At 42.6% G+C, this 20,777-nt stretch overlaps 1 protein-coding gene across 1 annotated transcript; it reads left to right on the plus strand.

Moving 5' to 3' along the window:
* Positions 1-8,791: 8,791 nt before the first annotated feature.
* kcnj12a (potassium inwardly rectifying channel subfamily J member 12a) lies at positions 8,792-10,105 on the plus strand (the record flags this gene model as incomplete). Its single annotated transcript, XM_080748007.1, has 1 exon — positions 8,792-10,105. One exon carries the CDS (start codon positions 8,792-8,794, stop codon positions 10,103-10,105), a length of 1,314 nt encoding a protein of 437 aa, XP_080604133.1.
* Between the last annotated feature and the right edge of the window lie 10,672 nt (positions 10,106-20,777).

Here is a 20,777-nt window from a genome sequence, read left to right on the forward strand (position 1 = left end):
CCTATTTTGGGCATGTCATTATTGGTGAAAAGTACACTAATAAATGTGAATAGAAAAATTGCTAAAACAGCAGCTCCACAAAGATCTGCGCGAGCTTTTAGGCCAGCCTTGTTTTCCATTTGTCAAACGACAAAATATATAAGGCTTAAAGGGATAGTTTACCCCCAAAATGACTTATTTCCTATCAATTACACAGCCTTGAATTCACAGAGACTTAAATTCAAGAATATTTTTTAGTTTTTGTCGCATTGATGGCCAGCAGTGGTTCCCTATGGTAGTGTTTCTCAACCACTGTGCCTGGGGACCTTTGGTGTGCCCCTGAGAAGGGTCAAGTGTGCCCCTTGAAACTGCTTGAAAGCCAGTATTGTATTTATCGGTGCGAGGCGTTGTGTGCTTGTAGATCTGCTGTTTTCACTACTGTTGTGCGACAGCCTTGTATGATGAAGTAGGGCTTTACTTTGCGAAGAAACGTACAAATTTGAAACTTGGAGATACAAGGTTTCCTCCCGACAGTGACGACATTTACACCCCCGTATTATGTTGGTGTGCCCATGGATTCTTGGGACATGAAAAGTGTGCCCATGCAGAAAAAAAGGTTGAGAAACACTGCCCTATGGAGACACAAAGGAGACTCTTTGTGTCTCCTACTGGATTCATGAGGGTCTTTATTATTTATTCTCCTCAAATGATTGGCTCAGTAATGCGGAAAAAAAGGAGGAATAAAACCACAAATTTAAGTCTCCATGGGGTGTGCAATTGATAGGAAGCTAAAATAAGCCAAAACAAGAAGAGAAACAGGGGCGTCAATTGGGTATGGCAGGGGTATGCAGCTGCCATACCTTGGGTCCAGTGGGAAAAATAAAAGTTACTTTTTAAATATAAATCCATGAATGTCTCTTTGTCTATCTGTGCAGGTTATTATCTTGTTAAATTACAGTAAAATAACCACAAATGCAAAATTTAACAAAATGGTCACTTTGACAAGGTATTATAATTACATTCTCCACACTTTACCAAATGGTATATTCCCATATTCCGCAGGTCAGCTGCACAGGTGCAACGCATTATTGTTAATTGTGGCACGCTTACTAAAATGCCAAGTTTAGCTGCACTTGAACAACCATTCCAGGCTGCCATATCCAGCCCAAGAAACCGTAGAAACGGGGGAAAATAGAATGTACTTCTTAAAATAAATGTATCATGCCTGTTGCCATACCTTAGCTTTTTCTGAACTGACGCCACTGAAGAGAAATGCAACAATGTGTATGAGTGACGTCCATCAAGATGGCACATAATTAACCTCCTCTGTGATTTGATGTCATTTCACAACATTCTTTTCACTGCACTCCATGTTTCATAATCCATTCCAGGGACTGTGTATACTTTGCCACCAGAAGTGGTGGAAAACGTACTCAAGTAAAAGTATAAATACTGCAATGTAGAAATACTCGTTGTGTGCTTGTAGATCTGCTGTTTTCACTACTGTTGTGCGACAGCCTTGTATGATGAAGTAGGGCTTTACTTTGCGAAGAAACGTACAAATTATTGTAACGCTTAAAATTAAATAATAACGCTCCACACATATCTTCTTTATTTACATTTACCTACAGTAAATGTTTTCTTGGGCTGAGAGTCCAAGGCACTTATCTAATGACTCTGAGCCCACAGTGAGGGGTTTTTACTTTCATTTGAACAATTCATTAGACATCTGATCCCACGCTACAGCAGTATGATATGGAGACTGCTCGCTGTGGAGTAGGCAGCCAGGTCATGCATGCACCGTTACAGTTCGCACAAAAGATACACAAAGTGAAGCACTGAGACTGAGCGCTGGGCTGGCTTCAATTCGGTGTTATAATTGAGTCGACGAAGTCACTGCATTACACATCCATGCCCACCTGGCCCTAAGTGTGTGCATGGAGCACGCTCAATTACTTTGGCAATATTGGCATCCACACAGGTGCAAAATTGCAATCAGAGGAGATCCTGCGCTCTATTCGCATGTTTCAAAGCCGTGACAGGAGAGCTGGTTTGAGAAGGAACAGCTGTGCAATTCAGGGACGTGCAGAGAATGTTAAGAGAGGCAGGGGCTGACATTTCTAAAAGGGCCTTTTGGTATCGAGAATATAGCAGACCTCCAAGCTCACAACGCGTTGTGAGCTTGGAGGTCGGCTATTTTCGGTGCTTGCATACCACACTGAACTAAGCATCATCAAATCAATACTGGAGACGTGGCTTAACGGCATGGATTTCGACACAGAGAGGGCAATTCTTTCAACATAAGATGCTGCATTCAAGTTCAGGAGTGATTGGACAAGGCAATTCTCTTGAATGCTGCCTTCAGGTATGGCATGGAGGGGAAATCTCGCTTTTGCGAACGCCCATCATTTCGACCGGAGGGTTAGCGACTCACTCCACGGAGGTTAAGGTTAGGGTGAGGGTTAGAGTCGGGTGTCGGAAAAATGACATGTAGTAACAGCGACACGCTCCCTGGCATGGAAAGAGGGCATTTGCATTTCTTTCACCATAGTAAAAACTGCATTCATGGTCGGGTGGTCGCTCAACCCCCTTTGATGTCTATGTGTGCACGTGCCTGGTGCAAATGAGAAATCCTGCGTAGTTGGGACACTGTCAAAAAGAGCTATTCAGTGCATATGAGTGAAACACACCGCCGCCCGTCCCCAAATAGGTGCAGGTTTATGATTGAGAGAGTGAGGTAATGTTTACGCCAGATCAACAGTTGTATAGCGTGCTTCTGTGAGCGATGCGCGAGAGTGTGTGACTGTGCGCGGCAGACGGCAGGCAGGGCACCAGGGATTTGGGAGTGCATGACAGCGGGCGATCCAGTCTTCAGGGCCCAAAAACCAGGGAGACAGGCATGGCCGACAGATGGACAGACGAATGTGGCCAAGCGATAAAACCTGGCTGCACCCAAAGGGGGCTCGGCCCAGTAGCACCCTTGGGGAGAACACCTTGACCCTGCTCTGCATGCTTCCCCTGAGGCTCAGCAGGGGCGTCACAAGAGCGGGGGGGGGGGGGGGAGTGGGACTGAGTTACTAGGGCCCAAGGTGGACGGGCCCTAGTAACTTTAGCTATTGAAAAATAGCAGATATACAAGCTAAAAGTCGTGAAAATGTGTGCAAATCTTTGAATATATGTATTTTTTTAAGCAAACATTTGTAACTCAAATTTTGCTTCTGGGGGGGTCCCTGGAACTAAGCATTCTGAGATGGGAGTCCGTGGCCAAATACATATCATCTTAGGGGTCGTTGACATGAACAAGTTTGAGCACCACATGGAAACATAGGTTTCTTGCACACATTTTCACAATTTTTCAAAAATAGCAGATCTACAAGCTCGCAGCGCTGCACTCGGTGCCGCGCTGTGAGCTTGTATATATGCTATTTTTCAATAGTTAACATTCATGGGGGGCCCGCAGTGAATCCTTGTACCCACTACCCAGGGCCCAGAATTTGGTGTGACGCTCCTGAGGCTCAGCATCCAGTGTGCACTGGACATAGTACGTCTGCTGTCTGACCAAGTCAATGACATAGTACCGTTGATTTATCTGAGGTCATTTCTTTGTGTGTAAACTATCAGACACGTGCCCCTGGGCAACTACATTTCCCCCTTGGGATAATAAAGGTATTATCTATCTATCTATCTATCTATCTATCTATCTATCTATCTATCTATCTATATATCTATCTATCTATCTATCTATCAATCTATTTCAATTGAATGTATTTGAAATACTTTAATTACTTTTGTAAATCACCAGATGGTATATGTGCTTAAAATACTTAAAATACGAATATTAGTCTAGAATGGACAGGGGGTTCCGCGCGCATAGGGTGGATTTCTTTTTGCCACCAGTTTTTTTCTGAATCCTTGAAGGGTATATTTTAAGATTCTGCCAGGTACCAAGCTGAAATATGTTCTCACGTGAAATTAACGATGGCAAATATTGCGGCATGGTCATGCTGGACCTCCAGAAGGCATTTGACACCGTCGATCATTCTATTCTAATTGAAAAACTCAAAGCTATTGGTCTTGACAGCACAGCAGTGAGATGGATGCACTCTTACTTGGTGGGGAGGGAACAGATGGTGGAAGTCAACGGAACCCTGTCCCCCCCCTCCCGGTAAACTGTGGAGTACCTCAAGGGAGTATACTAGGACCACTGTTGTTCTTAATATACGTAAACGACATGTCATCTGCTTGTGACTGCAATCTGTTTCTGTTCGCGGATGACTCGGCTCTCCTAGTCTCAGGCAGAGACATATTGCAGGTTGAAAAGGCCCTTAACTGTGAACTAAACATGATCTGCACCTGGCTCAATGACAACAGACTCTCAATTCACCTAGGTAAAACTGAATGTATCCTCTTTGGATCTAGTCAGAAACTTAGCCTAGTTGAGAACTTCACAATTAAAGTAGGTGACACTGTGATTGAAAGAAAAAACCACATCTGCTACCTGGGTTGCATCCTGGAGGCTAACCTATCCAGTGAAAAAATGACTACCAAGGTAATCAAAAAAGTCAACCAACGAATTTGTTTCTTGCAAAGGGTTGCCCCGCTGATCAATATTAAATCTCAAAAGACACTAGGAGGTGCTCTTATTGGGCCCCTCATTGATTACGGAGTCCTTGTCTGGTATCGCGACGCCCCAGCTGCCTTAAAGTTAAAGCTCCAAACAGCCCAGAACAAACTAATTAGGGTTGTGCTTGGTCTTCCATCTCAGACCCACCTTACCGATCATCACCACGAAAGCGTGGGGTGGCTCAAAGTAGCTGACAGAGTACAGCATCTTGCAATGGGCCTGGTGTACAAGATTCACTACACCTCCAAGATACCCATGTACCTGGCAAACTACTTCTTAAAGGTCAAGGATGTTCACGATCACAACACCAGAGGCAGCTCCACTAATCATCATCAACGTAGATTTAACACTAAACAAGGCGCTAACTTGTTCTCCTGCTATACCATCAACATGTGGAACGCCCTTCCACAAGCCTTAAAAGAGAGCAAATCCTTAGCCTCCTTCAAAATTGGTATGAAAAGTCACCTTCAGACAGCTGCTACCCGTGACTTGTAAATAGACTAAGCCCCCATGCTCCCCCCCCCCACCCTTTTTTTCTTTTTTTTTTCTGCCTTTGTATTTGATGTTATGCTTTTGAAACTGATATTATCCTAGATAAAGTATGTTCTATCTGTCTGTCTTTCGATATGAGATACTTAAAGTGTGGTTCCTGTGGAAATAAGCCTCGGCTTTCTAGGATCTCCTTTTAGTTGACCTTGTACCAGTGATTTGTACTGTCATGAAACTGTACTTTTTTCTATTGCAAACTTCTAATAAATTCTTCAATCAAAAAACAATCAATCAATCAATCAATCAATCAATCAATCAATCTTCAATCAATCAATGGGGTTAATTTTTAATGATTTCTTGCACCTACCCATTCAAAAAAAGACCCCCCCAAAAAAATCTTCTTTAAGTAACATGTGAGGGGTCTAACTAGGGGTTTTTCATGATCCTGAATCCATTGAAAGCATTTGTTTTGCACAAAAAACATTCCTAAAGCTAAAAATTTACCCCTCAAAACTGTGAAAAGTGATGACTCATCACTTTTCATCACAAACCCATAGTTTTGTGGGGCAGTTTTTAGCCCAAGGAATGTTTTTTGTGCTAAACAAATGCTTGCAATGGATTCAGAATCATCCGGGGGGGGGGGGGGTCTTATTTTTCCTGTATTGTAAGTGAATGGGTAGGTGCAAGAAATCATTAAAAATGAACCCCATGAGAATATATTTCAGCTTGGTATCTGGCAGAATCTTAAAATATACCCTTGAAGGATTAAGAAAAAACAGGTGGCGAAAAGAAATCCACCCTATGCGTGCGGAACCCCAGAACATTCTTCACCAGGCTACAAGATGTTGCAGTACATGACTGTATGTTGCTTGCTCTGTGCTCCACACAGAACTGGCATTTACAGAAAGTAGGTCTCACAAAGGACCCATGGCAATTGCGGGGCAGCGGCAACTCAACACATCTCAAATCTCAACCGTTAGGTTACACTGAACAGTGAACAACAAACATGTTCTGAATTACCTGCAGGATCTATACTGACATTGATGCTAGGAGAAGTTTGAGAGAGGTGGACAATTACATTGAGAGAGAGAGAGAGAGAGAGAGAGAAAGAGAGAGAGAGAGAGAGAGAGAGAGAGAGAGAGAGAGAGAGAGAGAGAGAGAGAGAGCAACTCATACACATGCTGGGCTAGCCTACTCTTTCATGGCTGAAAAGGTAGACATTTCACCTTGCTTGGAAAGTTGGAGATCTAGGAAATAAGCTTGCGCTACTGTTGCACTTATCGTAAATCACTTCCGATATATTTGATGAGCTAAACATTTGTAACAAGATACGTTTTGATTTGTGCCCTCTGACAGTCCTCTAGGCCAGGATTTCAAAGTGGGTGACGGGGCACCCTGGGGTGCCGCGACGGCAGTCCAGGGGTGCCGCAACATAATTTGATAATATTTGGAATTTATTTGGACACTTATATATATAATATATTTAGCATCATTTTAAACTTGAAGAACAAAGTTATTTTCAGTCAGTTCTAACCAAAATGGCTATTATCTCCACATTTTCCTTGCAACATAATCACAAGAATATGCCATAAATATGTAGGTGATGGGAGTGAAAATTATGAATATAATGTAGGGGTGCCTCGGATGAAAAAAATATTTATAGGGTTGCCCTGTGCCAAAGAGGTTTGGGAACCCCTGCACTAGGCAAGTATTGTGTGCATGTGATTACACCTATAATATCTCTCTGTAAGCTAAAGTTTGACAATTACAGTAAATATGTAATAGAGGGCACAGCACAGGAGAGCAATCACTCCACCTATCTGCCTGTATAGGGCACCCAGGGAGGGTGCTATAAATCTTTACAGCATTGTTGTGATTAATAATGCTGCAAATTGTACAGAATGGGGTCAAATAAATAGAGCTTGAATCTTGGCTAAGTAGTGACAGAAAATGCTCACTTTTAGGCCAAACAAGTGCTTCTTTCCCCATTGCTGTATGAAGCATCTGGGACCGTGTGCCCCTTGGAGTCCGCGGCACACATGTCATCCCCTTGGGAGCTTGATTAAACACACCCAGTCAGACACACATACGCCTTCCACCTGAAAATACAATGCTGACACCACATCCACACATTTAGACCTCAAAGAAAGAATGAGAGAAGTATAACAGAGTGCTATACCATTGTCATGCCGTCAGTCTGATAGCATTTGTAGGGAGCGCATAGCCTGGCATGGCCAGACTAATACCACTGCGTAGATATTAGTCTGGACTCTGGCAACTCTGTGTGTGGAACCTGCTTTTCCAGGGCCATGGCATTGGTCCGAAATCTCATTGGTCCGAAATCCCATTCAGTCAGAATCTGGTGATGTTAACCTGGTGAAAAATACTATGCCTAAACCTAAACCTAACCCTAACCTCAGTAAAACTATGCCTAAACCTAAACCTAACCCAAACCCTAACCCTAACCTCAGTAAAACTATGCCTAAACCTAACCCTAAAACCTAACCCTAACTAAATTCAGACTAATGAGATTTCGGACTAATGAGATTTTGGACTTATGGGAAGTCCCCGCTTTTCCACGGTATGAATAAAAAAAAAGCCTCTGGTAATAAACCCGCCCCACATTTGCATACTGGGCCCTGATTGGTCCCTCACTACTTCGGAGAGAGTGACATCCAATCACAACTAAGCGGTGCCTACAGAGGGCAATTCTTTTTTTGCAATAGATTCGTCTGGTTTCCAGCCTATAGGGAGCTCAATATATTGAAAGCGGATTTGAATATTCAATATGCGCAATAAGTGACAACCATGAATGATGATAAAAATCGTTGTAAAATAATAAATAGCTGAAGCCTGAACAGTTTAGTCACTGCAGTGCCAACCTGCTTTCGTAATGAGGAAATGTTGTATGATCAAAGTGTCTGTGTGAAGCCAACTCGCTGTCACACACACTCAGTCATGGAGGCAAACAACAAGGCATGAGGACACTTCAGTAGGGCCCAATCAGATAGGGTATGTGGGACCGTGACGAGAGAGCAACGCCATCATAAATGATTAACAATAATAAACAAACAGCAATAATGTTTGATTATGTGATTTACAGTACTTAAGAGTTTGAACCGTTTTCTTCTTTCAAAGCAAAGCGCAATTTTTCTTGTTTGCGTCCTTTTCTTCCATGTAAAGCACTTTGAGCTACATGTTTTTCATGAAAGGCGTTATGCATATAAATTATATTCATTAATTATATAATTATTTGTGAATTCAAACACATGGCTGTGTGTGTGTGTGTGTGTGTGTGTGTGTGTGTGTGTGTGTGTGTGTGTGTGTGTGTGTGTGTGTGTGGGCGTGCGCGTGCATGTGTGTGCTTGTGCGCATGTGTGCGCGCGTGCATGATGACTTGTGTAAAGCATGCGACTCACTGACCCAAGCATCTCCAGGGCTTCAAGTCTGCAGACAGTTGATCCACTTGTGGCGCAAGATCGCCGTTATGTCAAGATACTCACGCATCTCTCTTCTCTTTCCACAGGGGTCGGGCCGGATCCAAAGCGAGAGGCGCTCCACCCAGCTCCCTGTGACCGTGACCACCTGAGATGCAGCTCGGCCCGTGATCCGGGCGCGCGGGGCCTGTCGTCACACGTTGGGTCTCCGGGCCCGCCCTCGCGCTCAGACCTTCATGCCCGCGGCGACGGCGCCGGGAGCATGAGCGTGGGGCGGATCAACCGCTACAGCAGCGTGTCGTCCGAGGAGGAGCGCCTACGCCTCACCACCATGCATGGCATGAACGGCTTTGGCAATGGCAAGATCCACACGCGTCGCAAGTGCCGCAACCGCTTTGTCAAGAAGAACGGGCAGTGCAACGTGCAGTTCTCCAACATGGACGACAAGTCCGCGCGCTACATGGCAGACATCTTCACCACGTGCGTGGACATCCGCTGGCGGTGGATGCTCGTGGTCTTCACCCTGGTGTTCGTCGTCTCGTGGCTGGTGTTTGGCCTGGCGTTCTGGGTCATCGCCTTGTTGCACGGGGACCTGGATAACCCGGCCGGCGACGACAACTTCACTCCCTGCGTCCTCCAAGTGAACGGCTTTGTGGCCGCCTTTCTGTTCTCCATTGAAACGCAGTCCACCATTGGCTACGGCTACCGCTGTGTGACTGAGGAGTGTCCAGCGGCCGTCTTCATGGTGGTCTTCCAGTCGATAGTGGGCTGCATCATCGACTGCTTCATGATAGGCGCCATCATGGCTAAGATGGCGAGGCCTAAGAAGCGATCGCAGACGCTGCTGTTCAGCCACAACGCTGTGATCGCCATGCGGGACGGGAAGCTAACTCTGATGTGGAGGGTGGGCAACCTTCGCAAGAGTCACATCGTGGAGGCCCACGTCCGGGCGCAGCTCATGAAACCTCGGATCACTGACGAGGGGGAGTATATTCCGCTGGACCAGTTAGACATCAATGTGGGCTTTGACAAAGGGCTGGACAGGATTTTCTTGGTCTCGCCGATCACGATCCTCCACGAGATCGACGAGGAGAGCCCACTGTTTGGGATCAGCAAGCAGGACCTGGAGGCGGCCGACTTTGAGATCGTGGTCATCCTGGAGGGTATGGTGGAGGCGACCGCCATGACCACGCAGGCCCGCAGCTCCTACCTGGCCTCCGAGGTCCTCTGGGGCCACCGGTTCGAGCCGGTCCTGTTCGAGGAGAAGAACGTGTACAAGGTGGATTACTCTCACTTTCACAAAACCTACGAGGTGCCGTCCACCCCTCGCTGCAGTGCCAAGGACATGGTGGAGAACAAGTTCCTGGTGCCCAGCTCCAACTCCAACTTCTGCTACGAGAACGAGCTGGCCTTCTTGAACCGGGACGAGGAGGAGGAAGAGGACGCGGGCGGCGGCGGCGGCGGCAGAGCGCTAGCGAGCCTCAGTCCGGACCGGAGCAGTCGACACGAGTTCGAGCGACTACAGGCCAACAGGGGACTGGATCAGAGGTCATACCGTAGAGAGTCCGAAATATGACCTTGGTCCTTTTGACCCAGAGGGGGCAACTTTTACTAACCTTCTCTATCAAGGGTTAAAAAGAAAATGCATAACAATGCAAAGTGCCATAGGAAAAGCTGACTACTGTGATATGTAAAGGAAATAGGACATCAAATGAAAGGGAGGAGGGACATAACTACGAGGAATGGGGGGAAAGCGAGAGTACACAGCTCAGAAAACTGTGGTTAAGAATGTCCACAAGCAAGGAAAAGGTTAGGGAAAGACCTTCATCCTTCATGGAAACTTGAATCTTTTTTTTCATATGGTCATTTTGAGTTGAGAGTGTTCAATGATAGTGGATCAAAAAGCCATTATGGCAAAAATCTTATAATCACATCTTAGGTGTAAATACATTGCTTAGGTAAGTTATGTTTTGTGTGGAGAATCGTTTTTTCGAAAAAAATAAAAAAATATCTTTAAAAGGGTTATTTGCTATTTCAAGTTGCTCTTGGGCACAGAATAGTGTTATAAAGATGAGGCTTCTCTTGAGCTATTTTCAAAGAATTTGCCGGAGCTGAGTTCAATGATACATTGAGAATACATGCACTGCAGCACTCGAATGCAATGAAATTATGAGACATCTGACCATGAGCCACTGAAAACAACATAAAATTAGGGATGGGACGATAAGCGATATTATCGTTTATCATGATAAAAAAAAACACTCACGATAATCGTATCGTGGAGATTTAATATATCGTGATATCGTGCTCCGTCGTGCACTGGGATCAATTCACCTTTTATTCGCCGAGCTGCGTATCCGATACCACTTAAACCCTCCATAATTGCTAAAAGGTACTGTACTTATAATATACATACTTAATACAGCCTTTTTTCATTCTCTATCGAATGTCTTTGCCAAAAAATAGCCGATCTACAAGCTCACAATGTGTCGCGTGTGACGCGTTGTGAGCTTGTAGATCTGCTATTTTTTGGCAAATGTTCCGCCCCAGGATAATGGTTTTGATTATCGTGATAATATTGTAAATCGCGATTTCTTTTGTCACAATAATCGTGATATGAAATGTTCATATCGTCCCATCCCTACATAAAATCCACATTGTCATTTTAATATTGTGGTATCTCCAAATCTACCATTGTGATGCGAGAAGGCAACATGACTTGCACTATGAAGAGAGGTTAGGAGGAGGATGTTGAAATTAACTGAAAATGCACATGAGAAACATTACTTAACTATTTTAGGCATCGGATTCCTCCCCCCCTTAAAACAAACATACTTATAAGCCAACATCATGATTTGGACCTACGTATACTTCATGTATAAAATGTTGCTAAGTAGTCAGGCAAAAGCAGCAATGAATAGTGGTGCATAGATAAAAATAGAACATATTATATTTCATAGACTTGCATATTAATGTTTCTTGCCAGATCTAGGTTACAATACCTAGGATTTAGATGAAAGATGTTGATAAGAATATGAATAGAAGACATTTGTATATCTCCTGAAACGTGCACATTTCCTGTTGTTACGTTTAAGGTTACCCAAAATTGCTAAGTGTGACAACTTGTCAATATTTTAGAATTCCTGAGCAAATTACCCTTCTTCTCAGACTAAAATGGTGACTGTAACAACATGGCATATTTTTTGTTATTGTTCTCTATAAAAGCAAATCTATGCATATTGTTAATGAAATCAGGGGACAGAAATTCTATGGAGTTCTGTGTGAAATAAAACGATGTAATGAATTGCCTTAGTCATTACATAATACAACGTGGGGTAGCAATGGCCTGAAATTAAAAAGTTGCCTAAACTTAATGCCGAAGAGTAGTTATTATATATTTACCAGATCTATTTTGATAAGAAATGATACCAAGTTGAAAGTCATGATTTCAGTTATTTCATAACAGTCGAAAAGCATGCTTTAAAAGGAAACTTATAGTTTGTCCCCTTCATGAGATTTTTCTTTGGCATGACAGGAGTCTGTGGTTGAATTTTAACTGCATGGTTTAGTGGCTGTCTGGTACATCCATCAGTGAAATGTAGCCACCGATAATGACAAATGAACGCCACATGCACCATTGAGTAACCACGCAAATATTTGTGTGGTGTCACATTAAGAACGGGAACGCATTATTACGCATTATTTTATGCTTCAACTATTGAAACATAGCAGATATACAAGCACACAGTGAGCTTGTAGATCTGCTATTGAAAAATAGCAGATATACAAGCACACAGTGAGCTTGTAGATCGTCTATTTTTGAAAAATCGTGAAACTTATATATTAATATTTGACCCGATTCTATAAGTGTCTTCTAAATCCTTTTTTGAAAAGAAACTATGTTTCTATGTCAGTGGTGCTCAAACTTTTTCATGTCAAGGACCCCCAAAATGATATGTAATTGGTCACGGACCCCCCCAGAAGCACGGACACCCCAGAAGCAAAAGTTCACTTAAAAAAAATATATATATATATATGTATTCAATGATTTGCTAAAAATGTCCTGATTTTGCAAAAAGAGCAGATGTACAAGCTCACAGCGCGGCTCTCTTGTTTAACTGCTATTTTTCAATAGCTAAAGTATACAATAAGTCCAGGGGTCGTAATGGGTTCATGTCAAATGAAAGTTAAGAATATCGCCATGGTTCCCCTTATGTCTTCAACTCATTTCGCATTAGCAGTGGCTAAATTTGATTGCTGTTCATGTAGTGAACCCCCACCACCCCCCCACCCCTTGAGCCCGCCGCCCTTCAATAAAACCCATCTGATTCTTATACGGAAACAAAACCCCAGATCCTTTCATGAATGAATGTGTATAAGGGAGATTAGGTTTGGATATAAATCTGTTACCAATAAGGTTTTGCAGTCTCTGCACTGCAGAATATGTGTTAATGACAGTAAAACAGTCCTGAAAGTGATAGCTATCTCCTTTTTTACTCATTGGGTCATCAGAATCCCACGGGCAGGCAATTACAAATAACACACACAGTGGAAACACGGCATGTCCAAGTTGCACTCCACAGCTTCTAAAAAGCAATACATTTTCATAACAAGATATAAGAGAAAGATTAGCCCAAGGTCTGGACCGAAGCAATAAACACTAAAATGCACCTTCCAGTAAAACAGCAATCTATAACCACAGCTCCTTGAGGATTTTCTTTGGAGGCTTTGGAGCACTAAATGTGCAAATTGAGCATGAATAGTAACTGAAAGTTATTTGCGATGACATCACCGGTATGGACTCCACATTTTCAGCGAAAGTATTTGACTGTGTTTTGTGTATACATGAGATGTCATTGTGCACAGTTGTTCAACAATCAGATTTGAGACAGCATGATTAGGGAGTTGACCGATCGTTCCAATGGTGATTTTCCAAATTGGACTGATTGTAAAATATGAATGGTCGTATTCTGAGACAGAACCATACTGTAGGCTATGGCCTTCAGCTAGTCTACTTACAAATGTAGTCACTTTTAAATAGGCCATTAACCTTAAGCAAATTGCTAAGCAGAAACTCTGAAAAACCAAATCAAGAGGTTAGGGTTATAGGGGTTAAGCTTTTAGAAGGATCATTTTGCAGTAGTAATAGATTAAGTCATTTGTTACCAGTATATAGTTTAAGAAAGAAAACTATGATGCATGACAAACGTATTAATACAAATAAAATAAAAAATAACTTTTGGCATGGACAGTAGCATTTAAAATTCACCCCTTGCTCTAAATGCCTAACCAGAAATTATTGCTACATGATACTGCATACACACACACACACACACACACACACACACACACACACACACACACGCACACACGCACACACGCACACACACGCACGCACGCACACACACACACACACACACACACACACACACACACACACGCGCGCGCACACACACACACGCACACACAAACAAGTATATATCAGGTTTATTTGTCTTACCTCATTTAGAAATGTGGGTCTCATGTCCCTGGGAGACGGTGTTTGTTCACTTCTTCTTCGTTCTAATTCCCAACCAATCTGTGAAAAGGAGGAACGCATATGTTATCCATAAAGAGGAGCATACAAGCATGAACAGGAGAACCATATAATGGTCATTCAGCTGGCTACAATGACTGATAATATTCCTGGTGTTTCCTTTGATTTCAAGGGTACACTTGGCTGTATACTTCTTGATAATGTTTCTTTTTCTTCCTGACTTTTAGGATACAGTAAAATACATATAATTATAGAGCAATTGTTTTGGATTATGAATGAAGCCTTCTTGTCCCCTAAACCCCATTGCCTTCTGGGAAGGCTCTGATATCTTGATGTGTGAAACCTCTGTAACTTCTCACAAAATTCAGTGGCAGAAAAGAAAAAAAGTTAAATCATCATCAGCTTCTATGTTGCATCATGCACATTCATACTGCAATTTACTCAAACACACGCACGTGCACACATGCACACACACGCACACACACACTAGTGCTGTCACGATTATGACATTTTACATGACGATTAATTGTCACTCAAATAATTGCGATTAACGATTTAATTGTGTTTTTGTCGTTGATAATTACATTTCTGTTTGGCTTGTAGACTTTGACACATAACCCAAATATACAAAGAAATGAAGGACATATTTGACAAGTTTACACTTTAAAAAGAACATTGATAGTGGAAATAGCCGATCTACAAGCTCACAACGCGTCGCATCGCGTGATCTGCTATTTCCACTATTTTTTTTTAATGTTTGAACATATATAAACATTTTTCAACATGTAAACGATTATGACGATTATCACAAAATAATTGCGATTTTGTAAAAAAAATGCGATTAGACGATTATGTAATAATTGTGACAGCCCTAACACACACACACACACACGCACACACACACACACACACACACACACACACACACACACACACACACACACACACACACACACACACACACACACACACACACACACACACACTTAGTAGTTAACTACCTGACCCCTTTAACGGTAAACACAGCAGGTACATACTGTGGACCTTTACAGCACATAGAACAACTTAAATAGGAAACTGATATACACAAATCAATACATTTATTTTTATACTCGGTTCTTTTTAATACTTCAATATTTCCTTCACATAGTACATAATCAATATTTGTCCTTTTTGAATCAGTATAATTTGATGAAATCATCACTAAGAGGCAGAACAGGGATTCCTGTCTCAGTCGTCAATGATTAATTGGTTTCATTTCAGCACAGAAGCTCATGATTAAACAGGTATTTCTCTTAAAGGGATGATTGGATAACCTTTGACCTCTGTAGAAGTCTTCCTATGCCCGGCAAAATGTCTACTGCTGGGCTTTTTATTTTAATGGATAATACAAAGTCATTTAAATTATTCAATTAAAAATCTTATTGTAAAAGACATTGTTTTCCATTTGTTTTGTTTGTCGTATGTGTGAGTACCCAGTTTGAAGATCACGCAACACTAAATGCAAGCAGATTCTACTGTAAACTGTGTCTTGAGTGAGAGCAGAGCTTAACAATTTTGTGGTGTACTAAAATACAGAACATATCGCAAAAACAGTGTCTGACTAATCAATCCGTCAAGCTGGTAGCCTGGGCAATACATCACTGTGACGAGCTAACTGATATGGCGATCAAGATTCATGTCACCACACACAGATGACTCCCTGGTCTTGGGCCAATTATTCAAGACGGCTCATCAATTAATCACTGTGACACACAAACAACCAATGGGGCCAGGGGCCTTTTGGCCCCGGAGAGTGTGGGCCAGAAGCCGGCTCAGTCCAATCAATGGGGTTTCCAGCAGTAAGGGAGATCGCCATTCCTCTACTTCCTTGGAGCTGAGGAGAATGTTCGGTCCTTTGATACGGAAAGCTACAATATTTTATCCTGGCACTGCAATGGAATGGTTTTCTGTCATTCGATATGGCAGAGAGTGGAAGTGCAAGGCAAATATCCAGCAAATATCAAGCATAGCTCAATAGTGCAGCGCCGTCATCAGTGTTTTTAGCAAGCCATCTGATGAATCCTCTTTCTCTATTTCGCATGAGAGGCCACTGTCAGCAAGTGTTTTTTTTTTTTTTTGATTTAGATTTATTTTTGGGCTTTTATGCCTTTATGGCTTTATTGATAGGACAGTAGACTGACCAGAAATGGGGAGAGAGACGGGGAGTGACACGCAGCAAAGGTCGTCGGGAACGGGATTCGAACCCGCAACGCGCTGTCAGGCTGGTATTGCAGCCTAGGGTGCCCACGCCAGCAGCCCGGGCCCAGCAAGTGTTTTTAACCACTTGCAACCTGGTGTCCCTATTTTGGGAATATCGTTATAGGGGGAAATGTTCAATGTTCAATCGCAATTTTGTGCGACACTCTGTAAGGCGAAGTATAAAATGGGGCTTAAGAAGTGGTTAAATAATTTAGGTTTGAGTGATTAAGTCAGTGACAGCTGTGGGATTAACAGAGTGATTGTGCCGAGCTCAGGGGACGGATCTCAACGCTGCTATTGACCATGGAGACTACACTGGGAGCATTTACTCAGTAATTATGTAATAGGTCTGAGGCAGTACATGTCATAGGCTTTCGCTGTGTGTGTGTGTGTGTGTGTGTGTGTGTGTGTGTGTGTGTGTGTGTGTGTGTGTGTGTGTGTGTGTGCGTGCGTGCGTGCGTGCGTGCGTGTGTGTGTGTGCATGCGTGCGCACGTGTGTGTGTGTGTGCGTGCACACGCGTGCGTGCGTGTGTGTGTGTGCATGCGTGCGCACGTGTGTGTGTGTGTGCGTGCACACGCGTGCGTGCGTGCATGTGCAGGTTTATATGTTTCTACATACCCAATAAAGCATTAATTTTCACGTGTTGGTTACTTTACAGTTAACACCATTGACGCTTATGGATCCATGTTACACTAAGTTATATTAACAGTGATTATTTTGCCCATTTCACCACATCAGGCCTAGGACTCCCTCTACTTAAATGTAAACGTTATTTCATCAGTGTGTGTGTGTGTGTGTGTGTGTGTGTGTGTGTGTGTGTGTGTGTGTGTGTGTGTGTGTGTGTGTGTGCGCGCGTGCATGCGTGCGTGCGTGCGTGCGTGCGTGCGTGCGTGCGTGCGTGCGTGCGTGCGTGCGTGCGTGTGCGTGTGCATGCATTCGTGCGTATTGGGTGTGTAAGGGACATGAGGTTCAAGAAAGAAAGTTTGGGTGAAACGATGTCAGGATTAGTGACAGGCAACCTTAATGAGCACATATGGACAGTGGGATGAGATTGTAGTTTGTTCCTTGTAGTGTTGTGATGCATCTCTTGCTAGATGTCACAGCAAGGGTCCATACGGTTACATTTGTACACTCTCCGGGGTTAAATGAACACTGAGAATTGTGCAGTGCATCATGGCTGGGCCACAGGGCATGAGATCCTGTATAATTAAGGATTGGTTGCGGATAAACTATCTTGTAACTGAGATTTCATCCAAAATGTCTCTGGCACTGACATAGAGATTGGATGGTAGACTGTCCTATGATTTGTTTCTATAATTATAATATGCATTTTTAATTAAAAAAATATTTTCGCTTCTTCCTATCTCGATGTATTTGTGATATACAATATGTGTTTATGATGGGGACTGCCCCATAGGTCGAACTCCCGTTGGGTCGAACAGCGTCGGCAGGTTAGATAATCACCTGTGTCACGGTTACTGAGGTTAGGTTTAGGGTTAGGGTTAGAGTTAGGCATAGTTTTACAGAGGTTAGAATTAGGGTTTGTGTTAGAGTTTGGTGGTCGATCCAAAGGGTGTTCGACCTAATGACATGTTACCGTTTATGATTGTGATATATAGATATACATTTTTCCAATTACCGTAATTGCTGGACTATAAGCCGCACCTGAATATAAGCCGCACCAGCTAAATTTAGAACAAAAAACAAATGTTTACATATATAAGCCGCACCTGACTATAAGCCGCAGGTGTCCTTCCTGCTTCCTGCTAGAGTGCCCCTAGTGGCCGTTAGCTGTAAAAATCTATATATAAATCTTTGTTAAAGACTATTGTAAAACGAACTAACTGGCCGTTAGCTGTAAAAATCTCTATATAAGCCGCACTGTTGTATAAGCCGCAGGGGTCAAAACATGGGAAAAAAGCTGCGGCTTATAGTCCGGCAATTACGGGTATGTTCTTTTTCATAAATTTAGGTTACATGCTAAAAATATGTGGGTAAAGTTCTTACCCACCAGTCTATGCATTTGAATGCTCTATGGTGCCACATACCTTATCTTGGTTAGTGCATTAGCGACTCCTACAGGTTGGTCAAAGGGCATATCGGGTGAAAACCTTGTATGTAAACCGTTTCTCAATTTAAAAATGATTTAAACTAGTGAAAACAGCCAATCTACAAGCACACAACGCCTCGCACACCGCGAGGCGTTGTGTGCTTATAGATCTGCTGTTTTCACTACTTTAGTGCGACGGCCTTGTACAATGAAGCAGGGCTTTACTTTGCGAAAGAACATACACATTTGAAACTTGGAAATACGAGGTTTCCACCCGACAACGACAATATTCAACAAGGAGAAAAACTAGGTTGGATAGCGTGTTCCTCTGCATGCATTACACCATCACGCCCCGGTGAAAAGAAGCAGAATGGTAGATAGATACCTTTATTATCCCAAGAGGGAAAATCTGTCGCCAGCGGCACAGCAAGTTACAAAGTTACAAGGAAGTATGAAAATAAAAAAGTACTGTGTACTGTACTGTGTACAGCAAAAAGAAACTAAGCAAAAAAAGAAGCATCAACAATACAGTGACATCACATGTATCGGAGAAGGGACATGGTTGTCTGCAGCACTCCCCAGGCAGGACCCTCCGGTAGGGGTCGGCAGTGACATGAAGGGGAATGGGGAATTGGCGAATAAATTGGGAGAGAAAAAGGAATAACCCCCAAAAGATTAAAAAAGAAACAGAAAGATGCAATTGGAAATTGAAAGTGTGGTTGCCCTGACGCGAGTCACACTTGCAAATATCGCTGTATCGGTCCTTGTCCCTATTTGAGAATGATGGAAAGATGTGCTTCAACTGGCAAGAGCACATACTATACTACATTAATAGTCAGGGAATATTAATAAAAACCTGGGAATAAATTCCTTACCAAACAATTTCTTCACCAATGTGTTCGTAAAGGTGTCTAGTAACATATCTAACAAAGATTGAAATTCAACATCCCTAGGAAAATCTTTGACAGCTAGGGTAATTCTGGGTCTCATTCACTTACTATACACTATACTATAAGGGAAAAAATGACTCCCAAAAAATATGCTTTAAGTGGGATGTGAGGGGTCTAACTAGGTGTTTTTAATTATTCTGAATCCATTGCAAGCATTTGTTTTGCACGAAAAACATTCATTGGGCTAAAAATGGACCGCCATACCACCCTAGCTGACAAAGATTTTCCTAGGGATGTTGAATTTCAATCTTTGTTAGATATGTTACTCGACACCTTTACGAACACATTGGTGAAGAAATTGTTTGGTAAGGAATTTATTCCCAGATTTGACAGGTATTCTGCTAATTGTCCCTAACTATAATGAGACTACAGTCTCTCTCACTATCAAAAGAATATAATTACTTTCTTGAACCTGTAAATTGACTTGCTGGCATATGGGCTGTTATACAGCAATAGAATATCTGCTGCCGAGCCGTCTGAAACTCAATATTTTATCAATTAACTGCAAAGACTTTGGTGTGGAATATTAGAAGACGTATACATTGATCCAGTTCTATTCTGTTTCATGAATCATCCATATCATCTATGGTCTAATCACAGCATCAAGATAATATGTTGTAGGCGATCTGCCTGCTGTTTCTCTAGATTTTCTTCAACAAGTTAAAAGAGTAGTTCACCCCCAAAATTACCTTTTTTCTATTGATTATTCACTCCATGGAGACTTGAGTTCAATAATATTTTTAGTTTTTTGTCGCATTCCTAAGACAAAAATGTGATTACAATAAATGTGCCCCCATTGATTTCGGATGGGGACCCAGATGGATTCGGGTCCCCATCCGGAATCAGTGGGGGTAAATTTACTCGAATCAAATTTTTGTCTTAGGAATGCGACAACATTATTGAATTCAAGTCTCCATGGTGTGAATAATCAATCGAAAAAAGTCATTTTGGGGGTGAACTACTCCTTTAAAGTAAAGCTGAACAATACAACAAAGCTATTGTTATTATTCTCTTCTGATACAAGCCATTTCCTAGCAAGGGACCCCTCAGGCAGAAGACAATGCTGGATTTCAATAATGGTCTATTAGCATCAATCTAAAGCCCAGGACTGTGAGTGTCAATGGTTCACCAGCCTTTCCCTTCACATCCATGGCCCCTGCAAATAAAACCTATTAATTACCATATGGAGGCTGTCGCCACGTGACCTGCCGGCCAGGGAAAAATAGCCTGCAGCTGGCGAACCAACCAGACAGTCTGAAACACAGGGACCAACTCACCAATGCAAGTGTCCCCACATTTATAATTTTTCACCCTTTCTCAGAGGGCTGTAATTTAGTTTTATGGGGCAAACCAAAATAAAATTCGGATGTTTCTTTTGCTCTCTTCTCGAGGGCTTCATCACACGTTATGTTGATGATCTGCCTAAATTATGCAACAGCAAGAAATGACACCCTGGCCAGGCCCCATGGG

This window comes from Nannobrachium achirus (genome assembly GCF_963921795.1).
Source record: "Nannobrachium achirus genome assembly, chromosome: 18".
NCBI classification, from domain to species: Eukaryota; Metazoa; Chordata; class Actinopteri; order Myctophiformes; family Myctophidae; genus Nannobrachium; species Nannobrachium achirus.